The following is a 23076-nucleotide window of genomic DNA, read 5'->3' as shown; positions in this document are numbered from 1 at the left end:
TAAGTGGTTGACAAAGAAAACCCAACCAACTCAAAAGATCCAAATCATTGTAGGTACCAACCTAGGATATGAGCAGTCGTTTCCAAACTGAAATGGCGAAAAGGCAGTCCCGAAACACATGAATAGACGTTTTAGGTATATTTAGGCATCTAGGGCAGAATTGTGTGGTAGTGATGTATCGATTGTAAAGGTTGTGTAACATGGGTACATAATTGCAAAGGAATCTCCAAACTGTTATATGAACTTTAGGAGGGACCCGAACCTTCCAAATATTTGTAAACAAATCACGTGAACTGAGTGGGTTAGAGGGACTATAGGGAATAGAGATTTGTTGCATAGGCCAATAAAGTAACCTATAACCACTACGATTGGAGTAAAAACCTATCAGATCACCTATCTAGAGCACCAAATCATCACCAGCCGAACGAGAGAGGGGAATGCTTAGAATGCGATCTGTCTTAACGGTCGAAAACAACACACGGACCAAGGTATGATTCCATTGAGCCAAATCCTGTAACATCAAATCACCCACCCAAGTAACATTAGTAGTAACAAATGAGTGTACGATACGACCGGAAACAATGCATGGGAGCCAATAATCGTTCCATATGGAGATGGAGAGACCATTGTCCACCCGCCAATTGAGACCCTTTTCTAACAAACCCCGAGAGCACCAGATACTACATCAGATATAAGAAAGGCGAGACCCTAAACCTGCTCTAAAAAAATCAACAGTAGAAAAGTAATACGCTTTGAAAACCCAACTCATAAAATAATCCAGATCTATTAATAAGTGTCAACCCTGCTTAGCCAAGAGTGCAATATTAAACTGAGCCAAATCTCAAAAGCCCATACCCCCATCACACTTAGATGCACTCAACGTAGACCAAGAATATGAATGACTTTCCCGTTGACTCCCTGATTTATGTCACCAGAACCTACTCATAATACCTTCAAGTGCCCTACAAAGGAATGAAGGGAAAAAAAGACATTACATTGCAAACGTTGGGATTTCTTACAAAATAAAATGTATAAAAACACCCTTACAACTATGAGATAAGTAACGTAGGTTCTAACTATCAACACACCTATGAAAGTGATCCTTATAATGCTGGAAAGTCTCCCGCTTACTCCTTCCAACCATTAGGGGAAGTCCCAAATATTTATCCATCTGATAAATGGTACGTACACCCAAAACTGGCATGATGCTAGAACTGATAAAATGTTCCAGATTCATGTTGAAAGAAATAGCCGATTTATCAAAATTCACCACCTGTCCAGTGCATCGCCCATATCCTTGCAAAATAGAGTGGACCGTGGTAGTACTCTTAGTAGATGATGGTCCGAAAATCATACAATCTTTTGCAAAAAGATGTGTCAGATGATTACCTGTACAACCAATACGCACACCCCGAAAAGAACCCTTCCGTAAGGCCAATCAGAAAAAAGTAAAAAGTTCTCTCCACACAACAGAAAGAGGAAATGACTCAAAGGATTTTCTTGACGAAGACCTCGCATCGACTGAAAAGATTCTCCCGAATGGCCATTGAGAACCACCAAATAAGAAACGTATGAATACAGGCCATGATTAAGGAAACCCAATTCGAATCGAATCCCATACATAACATGGTAGCCTCTAAAAAATCCTACTCGACTTGATCATAGGCCTTGCTCATGTCAAGCTTACGTGCAAAAGAACCAACTACCTCATGTAACTTGTGTTTAAAAGAAGTTATTGAATTCATATGCTTCTAAAAAGTGGCAAATTTATGGTAGAACGATGTATTTCGATCTCCATAACGCAGCCAATTCACCCGTGCCCGTTGGCCTTAGAACAATTCCTCTTTATCAGCCCCTATATTGAGAGCCAATTTGACCTTGGTGCTCTCAGCCAAGATGTCATCGGAGGAATCGACTTGATGTAATCGTTCCAACTGAGCCGTAGCCTGTCAAACAAACTGGCTCCTATGTCTATGAAGTGTTCATCCCCAAGTAGACAAAGCAACCCCCAACAAACCCAATTGAATAGGGACTGACCCTGTACTTGAAGTCCACACACTTCGGATCTCATTTTCACAAGAAGGCTCGAAAACCCAACGAGACTCAAAATGAAACACTGTTTCCAACTGTCTAGAAACAAACCTTGAAAGCAAAGCCACAACTATAATGACCAAAGAACAATGATCAAAAACAGAGTGGGGAGCATGAAAAACCCTCGAAGCAGGAAAACAATCCCTTCACGGAAGAGTAACAACACAACGATCCAATCATTCCTGAATATTAGTGTCTGAAATCTGACCTCATTCCCAAGTGAACCAACGTCCCTCAAAATCTAGATCATGAAGCTCACAACTACCCAAAACTGAATGAAAGGCCTCCATCTGTTGATCAGAGCGAAGGTGCCCCTATCACTTCTCAAAGGTATAAGCAATCTCATTGAAATCACCAGCCACCAGCCATAGAAAACCAGAATGTCTGCCTAAATCCCAAGGTAAACGCCAAGAGTCAAATCTATCCTATTTTATGGGAGACCTATAAAATCCTGTGAATCTCCAACTTGACCTAGTAACATCATCAACAACAACCACATTGATATGGTGACCCGAATAACTCTAAAACTGAACCTGAACCTGAACCTGACAGCCCAGTTTCCAACCCAGCGAAAGTCTACCCCTACTACCAGAAGTTGAAATATCAATGCCACAGAGAAAACCAAACTAGTGACGCACCCGATCCATCCACTGAGCGTCAAGTTTCATCTCTATAAGAGAGAAAACTTGAGGATTGTATTTATGCAGCATATTCTGCACACAATGAACGTTCGTGGATTCCCCAAACTACGGATATTCCAACTGATCAGATTCATAATGATCGGCTACCCTGCGTAGTTGAGCCAGCCGCATCAGAAGTCAAAGGAGTCTGTGTCAAATCCAAACTTGTAGAAACAACAGAGACTATAAAAGAGAACCGAGTCCATTTCTTGCCACTTAAACCAACCGTAGTTAAGGAATGTTGTTGTGTAAATTCAATTATGACGATAAATCAATTATCTGCATCCGTAGACCCAATCGAAATTCCTTTAGGCTGGGACTTGTCTAAGGTAAGACCCAAGTTATTGCTAACTTCTTGCACAAAGGTCGAAGTAGAAATATGTGGAAGATGTGAACCATGCACACTAGAATGCCCGCCCAAACTCAATCCCCGTTTCTCTGGTGCAAGATGCAACCAAACACTAGGTTGAGGCTGTCGACAACGTTGTTGTGCACGTAAAGAAATATCCCAACCCAAAGGAACATCTTTAATGCCAATAGTCAATCGAACATGGCAGAAGCTTTCATTGTGTCCCAATTTCCCACATAGGAAACAAAAAAACGGCAATCGTTCATATTGAAATTGTACATAGACTTTCTGTTGAGAAGACAAAATAAGACATTTCTTGTGCCTTAGAAGAAGTCGGACATCCATCTTCACACGAACCCGCAAGGAATTATGAGATCCAAAAGTAAAATTGGTAGAATTAAATACTAAAAAAGTCCCAAGGAAATTCCCAAATTGCTTAGCCTATCTTCAGAATAGTAACCAAGAAGGACATGATGAACCTGCACCCAAAAATCAATGAAACACAAGGGCACTTGAAGACGGTCCTCCCCTGGTAACAAATGATGGAACACAAGTAAATGATTATTAAAAGTCCAAGGACTACCCTGGAGAACTCGAGCAATATCCTATAACGATCCTATAGTCAAGGGTGTCGGGAAGTGCATTCCCGGGACTCGGTTCCTGTAAATCGAACTAGTAAATAATTTTTAAAAATATTTACGAAGTTATTTGTGTAGTTAATTCGATTTAGATCATGAATTAAGAGTTATTATAGTATAAGGACTAAATCACGTTTAGAGTAAAAGTTGAATTATATTTATAAAATCAATTGAGGGATTAAAATGGTAAATATACCTTTATATTATGTAGTGGACGGCATTAATGGGGCATATATGCATATATAATATTTTAATATATATAAGTTATATATTATAATTAATAAAATGAAATTGATATGTATATATGTATTATATAATAATGATAATTATTATTATAATAAAACAAAACAAAAGAAAGTAAGAGAACATGCAAATTAAATAGGAAAGAAAAGAAAGAAAAGAGAAAGAAAGAAAAGAGGAGAAAGACACACAACTATAGGGACTTTAGGGTTCAAATTTAAAATTGGTTAGTCAATTTAGTTCTTTTCTTGTAATTTTTATATTTTTGGAATTTCAGGTGTTAAGTACTACTCGACCCATGTCTAAATTTTAAAATTGATTAAGATTTTAGATATTTCTATTGTTGAATAGTTTTAGTACTAGTGATTTAATTGATAGATTTTTAAGCTAGAAATGAAAATGATTAAATTGTAGAACAAATTGTAAATTTTGAGTAATAGGGACTAAATTATAAAAATTTTGAAATTTAAGGGTTTAATTGAAAACAAGGAGCTAAATTTAGTTTAAAGTGAAATTAGTATAAAAATATGGGATTAAATGTGAAGAATAAAAATTAGTCTTGGTTTAGGGACTAAATTGGAATTTAAGAAAATTTTGAGTAAAATTGAAATATTCAATGTGGAATTGAATTGTGTAGTATTAATGCATTTTAATTGTTTTAATTTCGTAGCTAAGTCGTACTGGAATCCTCGACTAAAATGGGGAAGGATAAAATTGACGTCGAATAGTTTGAAATCCACAGTTTGTATTTCTATAATCCGTACCTAGTTGTTAATTGTTGTATTTTGATTTAGTGCATATGGTAAGTGGTTGAGGTGAGTATTTTGGCACTTTGATAGTGAATTGAAATTATAGTTGATTGAAATGGATTGAATTGGTATATACATTATGAATGTAGTGATTATTTGAATTGAAATGAATATATGTGTAAATATGATAATGTGCAAATATAAGTATTGGATATTGGTTGTATTTGAAAAGTCAAATGAAACCCTATTAACTGTATCGGGCTGAGTCGGATATAGATGGCATGCCATAGGATAGGAAGAGTTCAGGGATTTCTTCGACTTTGAGTCGATGAGGCACTGGGTGCCAAACTGGTGTGTTGGTTGGATCGGTGTATCCGTCTGAGTCTGAGTCGTGTTAATAGGGGTAAATAAATAATAAAGTTCTATAATTGATATTGAAATGGCATGGCACGTGAAATGGAAATGAGATAGTAGATTGAAAATGAAATGTGAAATATGTTGTGAACAAATGGAATATATGAGTTTTGTACTCATGAATTAAATATGGAACGTATAATGCCATTGATTAAATGAAATGTGGATTGATATGTGAAAAACTATTTATATAGCAAGTGATGTGAATTGAGATATTTGTTTAACAAATCAAATATGATAGTATGTGAAAATTGAGTATAGTATGAAATGATATGGTAATATGCATGAACTTTAAATGATGGTATATTGTAATGGTAAGCTTATACAATAATATGTTTGTATAATTCAAGTTATGCATTCTTGTATCCTTATGTCTTTAATTGTTCAGATTATAGAAATCACTGGGTTTTACTCAGCGTACAGTTTTGTTTTCCATGCACAAGTTAGGTACTTTTCTTTTGATCGTCGGCTCAGCATCCAAAAACGGTTCCAATCTCAAATGTGGTTATGTTTACTTTTTGTGATGGCATGTACCTAGGATGTCTTAATTGATAGTTATTTTATGAATGGATTGTAAATGGAGTTATAAGTATAATGTTGCTTTGAGTATATAAATCTATGTTTGTGTTTGAAGCCATAAATTGGCATGTTACTTTGGAACCATTGCTTGTGAAGTGTATGTGAACTTAAGCTTGATATTTTAGGTAGTTATAAGTTAGGTTAAAGTGAATGAATTGGTGTGCTTAAAATATTGATTTGAATGATGCATTGATGATATGTTTTGATGATATAAATGTTGTACTAATGAGGGTACATTGGTTAGGTACCTAGGATGATTGTTTTGACGTATTTTGAGTATGCTTGATCGTGTTTTGAATAGGTTAAATGAATGGTCTTTTAGTTGCTTAATGTCCAACTAAGTAGGAAATGGTAAACTTGTTGTTTAAGGTACAATTTAGGTTCACACGGCCAGACACACAGGCATGTGACTTGGCCGTGTGAGATACACAGCTGGCATACAAGAGTGTGAGGCCATTTTGAGAGTTACACGGCCTGACACACAAGCGTGTGGCTTGGTCGTGTGACCCAAGTTAGAAAGTTTCACGGGCACGGACACGGGTTGGGACATGGCCGCGTGTCCCTATTTCGAAAGTTACACGGGTGTGTGTCTTAGCCGTGTGAGTCACACAGCCTGGCCATACGGCCGTGTGACCCCTGTAGTTAAATTTTTCTAACCTTTTTCTCAAATTTTCAAATGTTCCCAATTTAGTCCCGAATCATTTCTAAAGTGATTCTAAGGTCTCGAGGGCTTGAATAAGGGACGATATGCATGATTAATGATGGATTATGTTGTGATTATTGAAATGTTTTGAAATGAATGATTTAAGTAACGTTTATTCGGTAATGCTCCGAAATCCTATTTTATCGACGGGTACGAGTTAGGGGTGTTACATATCCACTTCCGCATAAAAACGAAATAGAAACCATTTTTGCCCAAATCGGAAATTGTAATACCCCTAAGTGGGTGCCATAGGTTTGCCATCGTCATTCGCTTTGCTTCAAAACGTATTACGCTCGTCGTGAGGAAACAACCAACAAGAGAAAACTTAAACCTAGACTCGCTATGAGAACCCCTAAGGACCACTGGCCATGCTTCATCTTCATCATCACGAAGGGACAAGCCTGTAATATCATCTTCCATTGATGAGCTCAGCGAAAATAAACCACTGTTACTGCGCAAAAACATAAAAAACTGATCTGAAAACAAACAAATCGAACAAAGGACAAAGAAAACAAAAACCACGTGCCAAAATGCATACAGCGACTTCTTTTTAATTACTGAAATAAAATATTGAAATATTTATTTTTTATTAAAAAATTATTTTCAAATCATCAAAATTAACATTGTTTGATAAACTTTAGTTAAAAGATCAAAGTTGGTGGAAATATTCAATAAAATTTAAAATTTAATGGTCAAACTTTAAAAGTTGAGTGTGAATTTTACTAATATTTCGGTGTAAAATTTACATTTTAACCCATAAACAAATACTTGAAGTAGCAAATGTGTTTCCACTTGTCAAATTATAATAACAGCCAGACAGCACCGATCTGATGGTCTGCAATCGATGTAACCAGTTAGCCACGGGCATTACATCTTTTTTGACTTTTGAAGCTTTTTTTTTTATTTCACTTTCTTTTTCTCCTTTTTCAAAATTTTCAATTGTTAAATTTTTTTTAAAAAAAAAATATTTCTGGTGGCATCTGACACATTGGCGACAGCATTAAAAAAATTACTTCAAAATACTCAAAGAAATATGGGTATTTTCTAGAAAATACACACCAAAAGTGAGGATTCCTTAGAATTCCTCCAAGGCACCAACTTGTATAGCGGAAGCGATTGTGCCAAAAGAAGCTAAGCAAGCCAAAGAACAACAGAAAGAGCGCTCGCAAAGTGTTTGAGTAAATACTCTCAATTCTTATTCACAAAGAATAATGAAACAATTCAGGAGTGAGTACAAATGAGGGGGAGGCTCTCTATTTATAGCTGAGCTCTCCCAAAACCGACGGTCAAGATACAATTACATCGACGGATGAGATTTAACCATATCCCTTAATTTTAGGGATTTACAAGATAAGCCTTATCAAATCTAATCTAATCTTTACAAGATATGATTCCCTCTATCTTCTAAGATTAGTTACCATATTAGCCTAAGTTGCCATCTCTTCACTATCGGGCCAACCAGGCTTTACTCTGACAGGCTTCTCCAATATCTCTTTGAATCGGGCCAGTTCTTGTGGGCCAAATGATCCCCATCTGAGCAACAGACCTCCATTGGATGCATTTGGTGCGCTGGTCACGGGCTTTGAACTGCGGCCCGTGACATTCTCCCCCACCCATTCTCGCAACGTCCTCGTTGCGACTTCTGAATGGCATTGACTTGATTCGCCCCAGTCTCGTCTCGACGCCTTAGCCTTTCCCTTCCTTCGGGACTCTTGCCTCGGCTTACGTCGCTTCTTAACTCGAGCCGTCCTACTTGCTGCATTTACTCTGGTCAACTGTCCCACATGCATCCCTTCCTTTTTCTTGAAGTCTGATGCACCACCCACCTCTCCCATAGGTGGAAGCCTTGTCAGTGACTCGGCCAACTCTGACACTTCACTCAACTTGAGCCTCATTGGTCTCAGCTTCACTGTTTTCATCGCAACCTTTTCCACTAAGTTCGATGACAAACTCACCTCTTCCTTGGGTGGAAGCCCCTCCGACGACTCACCAAGCTCAGACATTGCCTTTCTTTTGACTCCGGCTTGCTTTGGACAGTTCCGCAACTCATGCGGACCACGGCACAAGAAGAACTTTACTCGCTTCTTTTTGCTCCTCTTTGCCCTCTTGGCTTCGGCTTTTCCCTTACTCGAACCAAGCTTCTTGGGCTCCTTGTCTGCTCCATCGTTCCCCTCGATGACAGACTTCCTCGGACACTTCCGCAACCTATGCGGACCATGACACAAAAAGCACTCCACTGGCTTCTTCTCGCTTTTGGCCTCATTGGCTTCGACACCCTTTGCGCTCGAACCAAGTACCAAGGCCTTACCCACCAGCTTCTCCTTAAGCGCGCATTTCTTCGGACATTTCTTTAACAAGTGTGGACCGTCGCAGAGAAAGCATTTCAGCTTGTCCATTTTCCTCTTGGGTTTCTTCTTCCCAACTCGTGGTTTCCCATTACCACCATTGTCACCGTTGCCATTGCCATCAACTCTATCTTCCTTGTGATCCCTTTCACATACGCCCCTTTCCTCGGACTTGGAAGACCCAAGCTTGTCTTTCCCTAGACCAAGCTTACCCACGGACTCAACTACCGTCATGGCTTCCGACAGCTTTTGGACACCTCTTTGTTCCACATCCTGTCTGACCCACGGCTTCAATCCCTTTTGAAAAGCAAGCAATGCTTCTTCATCGGTCACATCTGAAACTTGGAGCATGAGTTCCTTGAACTCTCGAACATGCTCCCCCACTGTGCCCCGTTGCATTATCCCTTGCAACTTTGCCCGAGCTTCTTCCTCGGCAAACTCTGGGTAAAACTGTCCCTTCAATTCGCATTGGAACTCTTGCCACGTCCCAATCTCACCATGCCTTTTATCTGTGGTCCTACCTCGCCACCATAAAAGCGCAATGTCAGTAAGAAACATTGAAGCAGTGTTTACCTTAACCGCATCCTCCATGATGCCTTTGGCACGGAAGTAGTTTTCCATCCTCCACAAGAAATTGTCCACCTCACATGCAGACCTTGTCCCCACAAACTCTTTCGGCTTTGGGACATCCTCGTTACTGAGTGCTGCATTTGCCACTCCTTTCCCCACGGCTGCTCGACACAAGGCCAGCTCTCCCTCGAGCTCCTCTATTCTTGTGCTCAGAGCCCTCGTCGTGGCCATTGTTTCCTCCTTCAAAGCCATCATCATGGCCTCGAGAGCATCATTCCTGTTCGACAGCTTATCCCTGTGTGAATTAAACAACTCGTTTACCTTATCCATGGTGGAACCAAGAGACATCTTTACATAGTCTCTAGACTGCTCCTTCCAGTTTTCTATGCGATCCTCGACCCCATCGAGTGCCTCCTTTACATCCTCCATGGATCCCTCGAGTTTTCCCACACGTTCCTCTACTGCCGATAATGTCTCCCTCAAAGACTTCCTCGCCCACCTTTGTTCGAACTCTTCTTTTGACATCTCAACGGTGCCTTTGAACCAACAACTCGAATATTACTTGGTTCAAACCTTGGCTCGGATACCACTTGTCACGGGGCTAGACCTTTCGTCTCGCAAACCGTGCGGCCTTAGGCGATCGGTTTGCTCCAAACTCGCCTAAGTCAGCCTTTACAAGATAAGCCTTATCAAATCTAATCTAATCTTTTCTAAAAACTAATCATGCCACAATGATTGGGAGAAGCGGGTGGATTACTGTAGGGAATGCTTTCGTAAATAAATTTTTTCTATTCTATTTCAGTAATTAATTAATTATTTTATATTATTTAGGTAAAAAAACACTTATTTTTTTCATGTTTTGAGTTTATCAACCTAGCCGGAATCCCTTGAAACCCAAAAGGATTGGGCCAACGTGACACTGATTTGATCTAAAGAATTTAGACCCCAAACTACACTCTAACGCCGCAGAGATTCGGGTTGACAGTAATTGGGAGGGAAAATTACAGAATTATGTGGGAATCGCAAAGAAGCAGAGCAGAAAATTTTAGGGATAAAACGGAGGAGTAAAAGACGAAGCAAGAAAAGTGGTGTCGGGTGGGAGGAGGATGGGGAGGCGACAGCAACCAGAAACTGTGGGTGTCTTAGATAGGATCAATAATTTGCCTGACTCTATTCTTTCACACATTTTGTCCTTCCTTCCCAATAAAGAAGCAGTTCGAACTTCTATTCTTTCAACCAGGTGGAAGTATCTCTTTGCTTCCTCTATATCTATCCTTGATTTTGAACATTGCTTAAAAAATCTGTATGAGGAAGATGTTAACAACTTCATGAATTTTGTTGATACATTACTTTTTAATCCCAGAGACCGGGTCCATTTAGAATCCTTTCGGGTGAATGACTATTTTGTGGATGATGAGGATGATTATTTACCCCTTTATGGTTGGATATCTACTGCACTGTCTCGTGGTCTTAAGAATATTGGCATTAATTTCATAAACGAGAAGGTTCCAGTTTTGCCCACTCTTCTATTTACTTCTCACTCACTGGTGACTCTCACACTGTTCTTGCACATCAAAGATGACATGAAGATTCCAACTAATGCTTGTTTACCAAATCTCAAGAACCTATGCCTTACAAACTTAGCATTCGAAGATGGTTATTCAATTCTCAAGTTAATTTCCAGTTGCCATGTCTTAGAAGATTTGACTATCTATGATTGTTGTTTTCATAGCATAAGTGAGCTCAATATTCATAATCTTTTGCTTAGGAGACTGATTTTATGTTTTGAACACGTTTGTGTAAGAGATTATGATTATGTGATGGCGATTGATGCTCCAAGTCTTGTCTATTTCGAATATACTGGCATAGTAGGCAAAGGCTATACTTTAAGTAACATGAAGTCTCTAGTAAAACCTGAGATTAGTATCTCTCATTTCCATGAAGTGCATAGTGAACGAAGTGCTACTCAGCTTCTTCAGGGAACCTGCAATGTACAGTCTCTACATTTAGCCATTGAAGCTTTTAATGAAACGGTTAGTAAACTGTTATTGAATATCGAACTTGTCTTTTAAGATTATATAATAGTTCCAAGTTTTGGTGTGCAGTTTTTTCGAACGCATCTTGATCCAAAGCTTGTATTTCACAATCTTGTTGAATTGGAATTTCATTCTTACTATTGTTATCGGAAAGGAGTGCGGCTTGTGGAGTTTCTACATAATGTGCCTAATCTAAAGACCCTTATTCTGGATCTGGTATGAAGAGTTCTCTAAGTGCTCTTATTTGTTTAGCGATAATTACATCCAAAATTGCAGCATACAAACCAACTAACATTTCTTTTTTTATTCGGTGTGGGAGTTTAGGCTGATGGTGAAGAAGGATTGAGATCACTACCTATACCTTCTTGTTTGTTATTTCATGTCAAGGAGATCAAAATTTCAGGAGTTGATGGAAGCAAATATGCGTTTGAAATGATTAGTTATTTCTTGAACCATGCAATGGTTCTGGAGAAGCTCATATTAAAAATGATTAACCTGCTTGGAAAAGATGAATTGTGCATCTTGAAAAAACTATTGAGGTTACCAAGGAATTCAAAGAAATGTGAAGTCGCCGTACACTAGTATTTCTTATGTTATGATTGGAACTGTTTGGTTTTGTGTGGCACTTTGGAGAAATTAAATGCGATATGGTGTTATGGTTAGAATTATTCATTGTCTGCTATTTCTGTATTTCTCTCTTCCATTTTTGGTTTATGTAACAGTGTTAGAACTGTTCGTTGAATGTAGTGGGTTTGATTTTGAGTAGCCCTTATTGTTGGGTTCAGATAGCAGCAGCTGCTTTGCATGATAATAGGATCATTATTATTTTGTAGTTTTGATTTTTCTTCTGTCATTGATATTCAATGTTTCACTCAATCATAAAAATATCATATTATGTTTGGTTTTTTTGGTCATTTTGTAATCATGGAACACCGTTGATGTATAGTAAGTCACATTGGAACGGTATCCCAAATCATAGAGCAGCAGCACTTACTGCTGGATTCTTTGGTACATTGTTCATCAGCAGATTGAACATTCACATATTGCTCTACAATGATGTAATCAAATCCATTCAAATGGAATGTCAATGATGCTAAAATCATTGTAATTCAGTGGGAGTTCATAACAAAGATTAAATTCTTGTGGGCTATGTGTTCTTCTTAGATTTTTTTACCTATAATAATCATTGATCCCAGGAGTGTTTGTATAATTTATAGTATAATGGTTTTTTTGGTGATAAGAAAACATAACATACAAATCAAAGAATCTTAAACTAAAACCCCTCTTGGAGGTTGTTGAAACAATTGTAAAGCGTCCTCATTGTTACGAACCATTTTTGTAAGATAATCAGCAACTTTATTGTCTTTTTTGGAAACATGTTGGATACGCCATTGCACTACCCTTGCCAACAACGGGTGGATTCGTTTGACAAAGCTAAGTTCGAGTCCCTAGAGGGATTACCTTGAATAGTCTGAACAACCTCCATACTATCCATATTAATCAACACTCTGTCATGGCCCCGATCCAATAGAAGAGCCAAGTCATCAAAAAAATCCTATAATTCAGCCTCCAAGACTGAACAAACCCCCCAAAACCGATTGTATCCTAAAATCCATTTCTCACTCCGGTCACACAACTCCCCTTTCAACAGTAGAACTTGAATTCGCCCGAATAGCGCCATCAATGTTCAATTGGATCCAATTACCTGTCAATTTAAGCCTTTTCTTATGCAATTGATGTGAGTTTAAATCTCTCTATTGATTTTTTTAAAATCTTTTTATAAATAAGTAGATTAAAGTACCCTTAAATAATGTAACTTAGTTTAATTATGGAACATTTCTGTAATTTCCTTAACAGAGTTGGTACCCGATTGACTCATGACACTAACTCGGTCAGGGACCTAAATAAAAACTAAAAATCCTTATCACACGTGTATGCGTGTGGAAACTATAGATTTAGAGCAAAAATAACATACAATAAATACTGAAACATATGGTTTGAAACTAATTAATCATAATAACTCATGAAATATGTACGATATTAAAATAAAAAAAATAGATTGAATAGTAAGTAAAATGAAATTTGAACACATAAATACACCGGATAAATTATTTATCATGGTTTTGTCAACATTTGTGAGTTAGTGTCAAGTTGACTTGTGACACCAATTCAATCAACAACATTATTAATATATACAATTAATGGAAATAATAACTTGTGCATATTAAAATAACTAGGGGTAAATTTAAGGTTTTACTAATTCAATTGGCATGAGTTCAAATCTTACCATATGCCATATTGATTTTTCTTAAAATGAAAAGACTAAAACACCTTCTAACAATTTAACTTGTTTTAATTACATAAGGACATTTCTTAACCGAGTTGGTGCTAATTAACACACTTAATATACAAAATTAAAATCTAAAAAAAATCAAAATAGAGCTTCAATAGAGTGATAAATTTAAGCATTTATTAATATAATTGCATCCAAGGAAGGACAAAATGATAGAATAAATGTGACACAATGACATTTTAAACATAAATCCATTTAATTATTTGATAGTATTAAAATTGAAATAAAATAAACATTTAGAAAAAATAAAATATTAAGTAATTAAATCATAACAAAGGTACTGAATTAAAAATTCATAATATGAAGGACTTTACAACTTTTAACTTGTTTGAGGGCATTTATTTTAGGAATGGTATGAATATATATATAATTATCAATATTAAATAAAAATATTATTTTTCATTACACTTAAAAGAAAAGTTGCACATGACTTGTGCATATAATATTATGACGAATTGAACCTAAAATAGGTTATTTTCTCTTGTTTCTTCTACTACGAATAAGCATAAATCTATACTATCACCGAAATTTAATCATTAATAATACATAGAAAGATTGAGACTCTCCCTTAAGCACAAGCTTTCGAGAGTTACTAACCATGCAGAACAGGGATAAAATTAAAGCACTTTCTGAAACACAACCTTCCCAGTTCCGGTCTGTTCCACTTTGTAAACAGGGTTTAGTAGGTTTCAAGCCCGAACCAGAGACGGTGGTTCTACAAGATGATTCGCCGCAGAAGAAGAGGCCGAAGACACCGGCGAACGATACCTTGAATCCGCAGTGTTCGACAATACTGAAAGAACTGATGAAACATCCAACTCTAGGTAGGGTTTCCTATAACTTTTGGATCCTTTTGATTATTTTACAGAAAAAAGAAACCCTTGGATTTGGATATAATTAAAGATGATAAAACGGGGATTAAATATTATTTTCACGTAATCTTAGAAGCGAGTGGCGTTCATGGCTGAAAGCTAATAAGATTAAAAGAATGATATTCAAATGTCAACTTACGTAATAATAATATGTTGCGAAAAAATTGGGGATCGTAATTTAATATTATATATGATAGAGAATGAGAATGTTTATGTTAATTTGTAACTAAGCTTTGAAATCCTGCAACAGATGCGGCTGGATTTTCAACTAATTCAAACAAGGCTGGGCGTGCTACAATGCTGAAAAGCCGTTTTGCAGACACCATTAGCAGGGCACAGCAGAAGACGAAGGTACTGAAAGATGATCCAATGAAGATGAAACAAGAAAAGCAAATATTGGAAAAAAGGGCACAGCTCCAAGACAAGGAAAAGACGGAAGCTGCAAATGCTGAGTTGAAAGAGCAACGGGAAAGAGCAATTAATTCTGACCTTACAACTTCCTCAACAGTAGTAGCTGATTCTGCGATGCTGGCTCAAGACACGATCAAGACAGTAGTAGTTAACAGTGCTAAAAACGTTAGTCCAATGAAGATTCACAACGAAAAGAAAAGATATTTAGAAAAAAGGCAACTTGAGGAAAACGCAAAGACTTCTGGAAGTAGTAGTGCAGCAACGAAAATGAAGGCAAAAATTGAGTTGAAAAAGAAACGGTAAGCTGCTCAGGATGCATTAGAAAACATGGAAAATACTGCTGGTATTCAACTCAATTTAGAGGCTCAAAAGGAATTTGAGATTCTCATTGGATCTTCTTCATCGTGGAAACCCATCGCATCATCTAGATTTCCTTCGTCAAACACATAATATTTGATGATACATATTGCAATGGTCCGCGTATTACAGTATTTGTATATCAATGTTAAAGAAATGTATTCCTTTCTAAGTTGTCCCCGAATGTTTTGATTCTAAAATTTGGGCTATCACTTAGTAATGTATGTCTTTTACCAAATGTTTTTTTTTCTTCTTTTTTTTTGGCAATTTTAGATAGTGAATTGCGATAGGAATCTGTACTTATTTGTTTTATATAGGTAAAAATATGATGGAGTTTCTTGTATTAAGAGTTAGATTGCATTTTGCCCTCTCAACTTAAAAAACTGGTAAATTAGTTTTGGTACGTTCGATCAAAGATCAAATTGATCGTTCTATTAAAAAAATTATCCATTTTTATTGTTAAAAGTTGGTTATTGTACGCTAGTTATTCTGTTAGCCACATTAGTTTGTAAAAATATAAATAGATGAATTTTTAACAAAAGAATTAACTTGTTCTTTGATCTAATGTATAAGGACAAATTCACCTATTTTTTGAGTTTGGGACAAAATTCAATCTAACTTCTAATAAAAGAGCATTTATATTATTTTTACCGTTTTATATAAGATTGAAATGTTTATATATCATGCGTTATTTTGTATATTTTTGTATCATATTTTGTATAATTTAGAAAATAAAATGTGTTTGTATCGTGTTATGTCTTAGTTCATTTCACCCGTTTTTTTTCATAATTTATTATACTAGTTCAATTTAAAGAAAAAATTCATTGTTTGTGTGGTGTATTTTTTTAGATTTTAATATTTTATACATATTTATATTAAGTTTTGTTATTTTTCATTTATTTAAAATATTATTTATCATATATGAGTTAAATATTATACATAAAATTTTAAATTCGATTTTATGAAAAAGTAATGAGTGCAATGTGAAACTTTAAGTTGAAGCACATTTTATTTTCAAAAACCAACAACTTTTTAAGTAGTTTCATTTCATAAAAAAAGAAAGCAAAATCTTCCTAGTAAACATCAATGAAACTCCACACACCCTACACAAGTGTTGATTGCTACTAACAGAATAAACCAACCCTTTTAATCTATCACTTCAAGATTGTTTATCAGATCTCAAAGGATGGGACCTGAATCCCCATGTACTCTTCAATTGCTCTCCTGCCAAATAACATAAAAGAAGGTATTCGAAACAATATTGAAGACTTTTCCTCTACCCTCCTGCCAATTTGGGAATGTTCCTCAAACTCCAAAAATTTATTAAAATTTGACATCACAACTCTTTAGAGTAACACAAACATATGACTTCTATCTTTAAGTTTCCCATTGCATAGTCAAGATTGGCTTGAGGCAAATAAATAATAAAACTAATGAAGGTATTTGCTTTACAAATAGAAATTGTGGTCACAGTTTCAACCATGAAATCAAACATGCGAAACATAAAGATAAACATCGAGATTGTTTACACAGTTCGGCTTCAGTCTATGCCTATGAGGCTTTATGCAGAGCAATGATTCACTATCTTTCTCATAATGCAATTAATGATTTAAGTTCTAACATTAAGCTAACTCTCATCGATTTAGCCACCTCACTGTTGTACAAAGACTATATCACTCTCCCACTAAACTTTTCCCTTGAAAGCTTAATTTTGCAATACAAGAGATTCTCTTGATTGCTTACCAAATCAATGCACGCATAAAACATTCTTGAATTGACAAATTTGTGCTTTCTCAATCTTTTGGTATATTTTAAACTAAAAAAAAACTTAAGTTTATATACTACTTAAGTTTTGCTTACATAAGAGTTATAGTCCAATCACTTTTCTATAAAGAAAAGCTAAAAATTAGCATAGGATAATAATTCCATAAGAGTTTTGATGTAATCCAATGTCTTCAACTATAGAAAGTGGCTTTACTTGATCCGCATGTAATCAAATTTGATCCTGAAGAACTAGTAATGAAATCATCAATTTGAACTTAATCGGCCACTGACTTGTCCAAATATTTTCAAAACAAATAGTCCAATACTTTTGTTCTAAAATTTGCTTATTTTGAAAATAGACAAATACAACAATGAAATAGTGCCTAAAGTTATGGTCATTGCTTCTATCACATAAACATCCACATAATTTTTCCTTGCCTTCTAATTAGATGTGCTCATGGGTTGGGCGAGGCCGAGTTTGGATTGAGTCTAAGGATGATATTAATATATTTTATGCTTGTCCAAGCCTGGCCTGAAATCTGGGTCTAAAATTTTACCCAAACTCACCCATATTTGCAAAAAACTAACCCAAGCCCATTTTAGGCTAGCCTATATTATTTTTTAAATTTTTTTAAAAAAAATTATATTAAATTATATTAAAATTTAAAAATATTATACATTTTTTATTCATTGAAATTTTTTATATAGTCATCTTTAATATTATTTTATTGTTTACATTAGAGTAGTATTATATATTTAGTATAGATTTATTTTTTAATGTGTTCTAAATTACATAATATAAAGTATTATAAACTTAAAATGGGCCGGACTAGGCCAAACTCGAGCCTTGAATGTTCAAGCCCAAGCCCAACTCATATTTTAAAAGGGCCTAAAATTTTTGCCCAAACTCTCTCAAATTTCGAACGAGCCTTCGGACTTGATCGAGTAGCTCAATCCATGAACAGTTGGTACTTCTTATGTATCAACAAAAACCATGTCTTGAATTGCCGAAAAAACTCTATGCCCTGCCAACCACCAACATGAGGATGTTTATGCCTTTTTACTTTATGCCTGATTACTTTCCCAAGCCTTACAAGTCCTCCCATTAGTCAAATAACCTTCCATTTCACCCTTAAAGTAAATAAGCATTTATCCATGCTGCCCAAAGATTTTGCAGTATACAAGCATTGCTCCATGTAATCCAAACTACCCTGACTACGGATCACACACCCCAACCCCAATTAACTTTAGCAGTACTAAAAAAAGAAAATAATCGCCAAAAATATACCCACAATTTGGTCTGAAAGTAATAAATCCAATATTTTATTAAAATTTATTGTTTAAATAATTATCTGCGGTAAACTTTAGTATATTAGCATCAGTATCCCAAGAAACAGTGTTTGCAATGGCATGATGCACAAGGTAAAGGATTAAGTGAAAAAAAGGAAGGTCTTGGATACAAACTCATTACCACATACACCATTTGCCAGTAAATTTGGAGAAATAGAGAGTAACCACAAACAAATTTGTAAACTTGTAAAACCTAATATCTCAACTCTTGCCCAGAAACTTTCTATTATCCTTAAACCACCTAAACATTAATTAAGTGAAAAGTAATAAAAAGAAAAAAATGTAAAAGGAAAGTGGTTGGACAGAGTAAGATGGACTTCATGAGAGGACTGGACAACAACTAACCAATTCTTCTGTAGCAAACCAGATCTTGCTGCATTATAGCCTATTGCACCAAAACTTTCAACCACCACATGATATTCATCAGTTATAAATGGAACTTACTTTCATGCATTTTTCACCTCATCAACCGCATTTCTTTATTTGTAAGACAGCTAACAACTTTCATGGTCAAAATTTTTTCCAGGTTATTCGGTGGCAATCTTTGAGTAGACAACTTAGTGTGTAGCATCTGGATGAAATTCAGAGCCATTTGTAACAGCTTCCCTCAAACTTTACAATATTCGAAGGAGTCATTCTGTGCATGACATCAACAACTAAATATAAAAAATCAGAAGCTAATGATTTTCAAGTGCCTTCGAACCAGATTTTATTTCTTCAAAAATCAAAACTGGTACAGAGAAATTTCGTATACATTTGCCAATGAGCAGGCAACATCAGTGAACTCTAATAGCAGCCTTTTCTACAATACAGTTGAAATTTAAAGATATTAATCAACAAGTATAGTTACTATGTCAACTTAGATAATAAGTATATGGCATTTCTTTGAAGCTTTTGGCAGTGCACATATATTTTTACTCATCATTCTCTGCTCTCTCTTTGTCACGCTTTTGATCTCTACCGTCAAACTCTCTAAAACCCCTGCCTTCTTCAAAAGATACCCGATCAATTGAAACTCTACATGCTTTCTTTTCAATGCAAAAATCTTGATTGCCTTGATATGATGCTGTAAACAAGAGGGATCTTTCTTCGGTGTATGCCAATCTACGGGACCAAAGTCCTGAAAAACAAGACCAAAACATATATAGCTACAATGAAACTAGTTCAAGACTGCAATAGTATGTAAATATGCAATTTCATTCCTTAATTCGTACCTCCAATTCAAAAGCAAGGGTTTCAAGACATGGACATCTAACAAGCATGTTTTCCCATCCAGCATAGCAGGCACCCATCTTCAAAGAAGTCAAGTTTGGAAATTCGGGAATCAGACTGGGGCTCTGTAGCATAGCTTGAATCTGAAAAAGGAAGGTCGGTTATAGTTAAAGTCACTTAGTCACTGTTATTTCTTTTTTTACTAGAAGATGAAATCCAGAAGGATTTTTTTTGTACTTCTAAGCAAATACCGGTTAAATGAAATGATTGAACACAACTGAGTGCTCTCATCAAATCAAATGCCGAAGCAGTGTCATTGCAGAAGTTTGAAAACATCTTAGCTATAAATCCAATCCAAATGCGTGCTTCTGAAAGAGAGTTTAGGTTTATGAGTGAGAGCCTTGTTTCTTCACAGTAGAAGTAGCCGAAATCAAAGCAGACCAGATTCGGGGTGTTAATCTCCAGTTCACAAATAGGGTCAATATGACCACCATTTATGGTTAGCCTCTTCAGTGTAGGATGGCAAACACTGAGTTTGTTTAGGTTGCTGAGTTCACATGATTGAACAAGCAATTCCTCCAGCGAATTGCAGCTGGAAAGTAGCCTTCTAATGGATTCATCATCAGAGAACTTCAGAAAAGTAAGATGGAGAACTTTGAGTTTCGGTAGACAACAATGGGTGGGAATAGTCAGGACGAGACTTGGAAGGTTGAATAATCTCAATGTGAGCAGTGTTTTACAAGTGAAAACCGTGAATTCCAGCTCAGTGAAGTGTCTTGTTTCGAAGGACCTACTTTGAAAGATCAAGTCAAGTTCTCTAACGCCATGCCTTACTGCGTACAGTATCCATTCATTGATCTTGCGATGATCAATTCCGGGTCCACAGCAGAGGCGAAATCTATCCACGCTGATATCCTTACGCAAGGACAGAAATCCATCCGAAAATTTCATGAATCTATTACGTAAAGCCTTATTCCTTAGAACTCCATCAAGCTCAATATTGGATATGGAAGTAAAAAGATCCTTCCATCTGGTTGACAGAAGGCATGTTCGAACTGCTTCTTTAATCGGAAGAAAAGACATGATGTGCAAAATAACATGGTCCGGCAACTCACTGAGTCTGTCGGCTAGGTCTTCCTCGTCTATTCTTCTGGCTTTTACGTCCCTAACATAAAACAAAAAAACAGACGGAGATGAGCTCAATTGAGGTTACTTGTTGGCAAAGTAAAAAAGAAAAGCAGACAAAACATACCTGGTTTTTAGGTTTTCAGCATTAGCGGAACCTTGTTTTCTTTTGATGGCCATGGGATTGTATCTGATAAAAAAAGAAAGAAGAATTGAACCCAAAAAACAAGATTTGAGAAACCCTGAACTAGTTGTTTAGACGCAAGTTAGCTCAAGCTGGTGGGGGAATTTATTTACGTTCAGAGTTCCAGTTCTTGTGGGATTAGGAAAACAATCTAGAGGAACTAATTAAGGTCTCTTCGCCGCCTTCTTTTTATTTCTTTTAGTTAATTATTAACAATAAATTAATTATAAAATAATATGAATTAATGGTAATTGCTTATATAATTAAGCATTAAATTAAAATTTATATATAATGTTGTGATTTATTTTTTTATTGATATTCATTTTTTTTTACATTCTCTACTATACTTTATAGTCCATTTTTTATTTCAGCTTTTGTCATTTATAATTGAAATTTCAATTTAAAATTTAAAAGCTTTTTCTTGTTTTTTAATATCAATTTTAATTTAAATATTTTTAATTTTATTTCCAACTTTTTATCATAAAAATTAAAAATAGAATTTTATTTACCATTCAAAAATATTTTAATTTGAAATTTAAAATTTAATCCATGTACTTTAATATTGATACACTGAATCCCTATATTTTTTAATCCAATTTTATTGTTATTAGTTGACGAGGACATTTAAAGGAAAAGGCAAAATAAGTTTTATAGCCTTTGATATTTATAGGTTTTGTCAATTTAACCCTTACTCTTTATAAATACATAAAAAGTCTAAAAATTAAAAAATATATAATTTTAAAATATGAAAAAATTATGAAAAAGTAAAAACTCTTTAAAATTTAAAGAAAATATAGAATTTAATTACTAGAATCTTGATGTTGGATGCTTGCTGGGACAAAGAACTCCTCCACATTGCAATGTCACGCATTGTTTATGCTGAAATGCGAGCTATACTCCATAGTTTATGTCTTACAAGGCATTTTAATTCGAATATAAAGAAAAGTTCAAGGTCATGGTCAACCGAAGACTTGAGATTTGCCATGTTGCTGGCTAAGAAACTCGATAAGATCAATAGGTTTAAATATTTTGAGGGTCCTGTATTTTTTGAAATTTAAAATTTAATTTATATACTTTAATTTTGAGACATTGAATCTCTGTATTTTTTTTGTATTTAACAAACCTTGGCCCTTGAGCTAACTTCCATCTAATTTTAAGGTTACTTGTTGATGAGGCCATTTAAAGGAAAAGGAAAAATAACTTTTATAGCCCTTAATATTTATAGTTTTTGTAAATTTAACCCTTACTCTTTATAAATACATAAAAAGTCTAAAATTTTAAAAATTAATTTTTTATATTTCCAAAAAATTAAAAATATATAATTTTAAAATATTCAAAAATCATGAGAATAAAATAGAAACTCTTTAAAATTTAAAAATAATATAGACTTTAATTACACTAGAACAAATTAAGCTTTTAGCGGTGTTTTTAGTAGCTTTTGACTGAAAATACCGCAAATATACACCACTAGTGGCATTTTTCTTATAAACGCCGCAAAATATAAAGCAATAGTGGCGTTTTTCACATAAATGCCGCAAAAGGTAGAGGAATAAAAGTTTTTTTGTGATAAACACCGCAAAAGGTAAAGCAATAACAGCGTTTTCCCCATAAACGCCGCTAATTTATTTAATTTTTACAGCTCTCAGTTTTGCTCTACAAATATATTACTCTCCCTATCCACATTATTTGATTTCCAGAAGCCTTAAACATCCAATTTGCCCCCTTTCCTTAGAGGCTGTAACCGAGCAATCGAACTCACTCGCCAGCTTCCATGAGTTCTAGGAAAATTTATCTTCTATTACATTTTAATTTGGGTAGTTCATATGTGCTTTATTCATTAACTGACTTGGAATTCGGATTTTGGATTTAGTAATTTATTAATCCTTTGCTAAACAAAAATTTTCTTTGAAGCAGTTGCGAAGATGGTTGCACACAAAGTCACCGTTGATTTGAATAAACACCTTCTCTTCCAGGTACCGAGATTTCTGTAGCAATATGTTATTTTTTCTGTTTGGATTGTTCAGAACCTCTTCTAGTATTCCATTGAAAGAATG

The 23076-nt window shown here is 35.4% G+C and overlaps 2 protein-coding genes across 2 annotated transcripts; one reads left to right on the top strand and one right to left on the bottom strand.

Annotated features, from left to right (window-relative positions):
- Positions 1–10435: 10435 nt before the first annotated feature.
- LOC105783190 (F-box/FBD/LRR-repeat protein At1g78750) lies at positions 10436–12139 on the top strand. Its single transcript, XM_012608488.2, has 3 exons — positions 10436–11391; positions 11464–11610; positions 11719–12139. Exons 1-3 carry the CDS (start codon positions 10465–10467, stop codon positions 11974–11976), a joined length of 1332 nt encoding a protein of 443 aa, XP_012463942.1. The 5' UTR covers positions 10436–10464; the 3' UTR covers positions 11977–12139.
- A 7102-nt stretch (positions 12140–19241) lies between these two features.
- LOC105783191 (F-box/LRR-repeat protein At3g59190) lies at positions 19242–22201 on the bottom strand. Its single transcript, XM_052627115.1, has 4 exons — positions 22146–22201; positions 20966–21028; positions 19716–20911; positions 19242–19621 (listed from the first exon to the last, which is right to left on the bottom strand). Exons 1-3 carry the CDS (start codon positions 22199–22201, stop codon positions 19891–19893), a joined length of 1140 nt encoding a protein of 379 aa, XP_052483075.1. The 3' UTR covers positions 19242–19621; positions 19716–19890.
- Positions 22202–23076: the final 875 nt, after the last annotated feature.

Source organism: Gossypium raimondii, chromosome 13, assembly GCF_025698545.1.
Source record: "Gossypium raimondii isolate GPD5lz chromosome 13, ASM2569854v1, whole genome shotgun sequence".
Taxonomy (NCBI): Eukaryota; Viridiplantae; Streptophyta; class Magnoliopsida; order Malvales; family Malvaceae; genus Gossypium; species Gossypium raimondii.
Note: the sequence above shows the minus strand (reverse complement) of the source record. Positions and strands in the feature narration are given on the sequence as shown.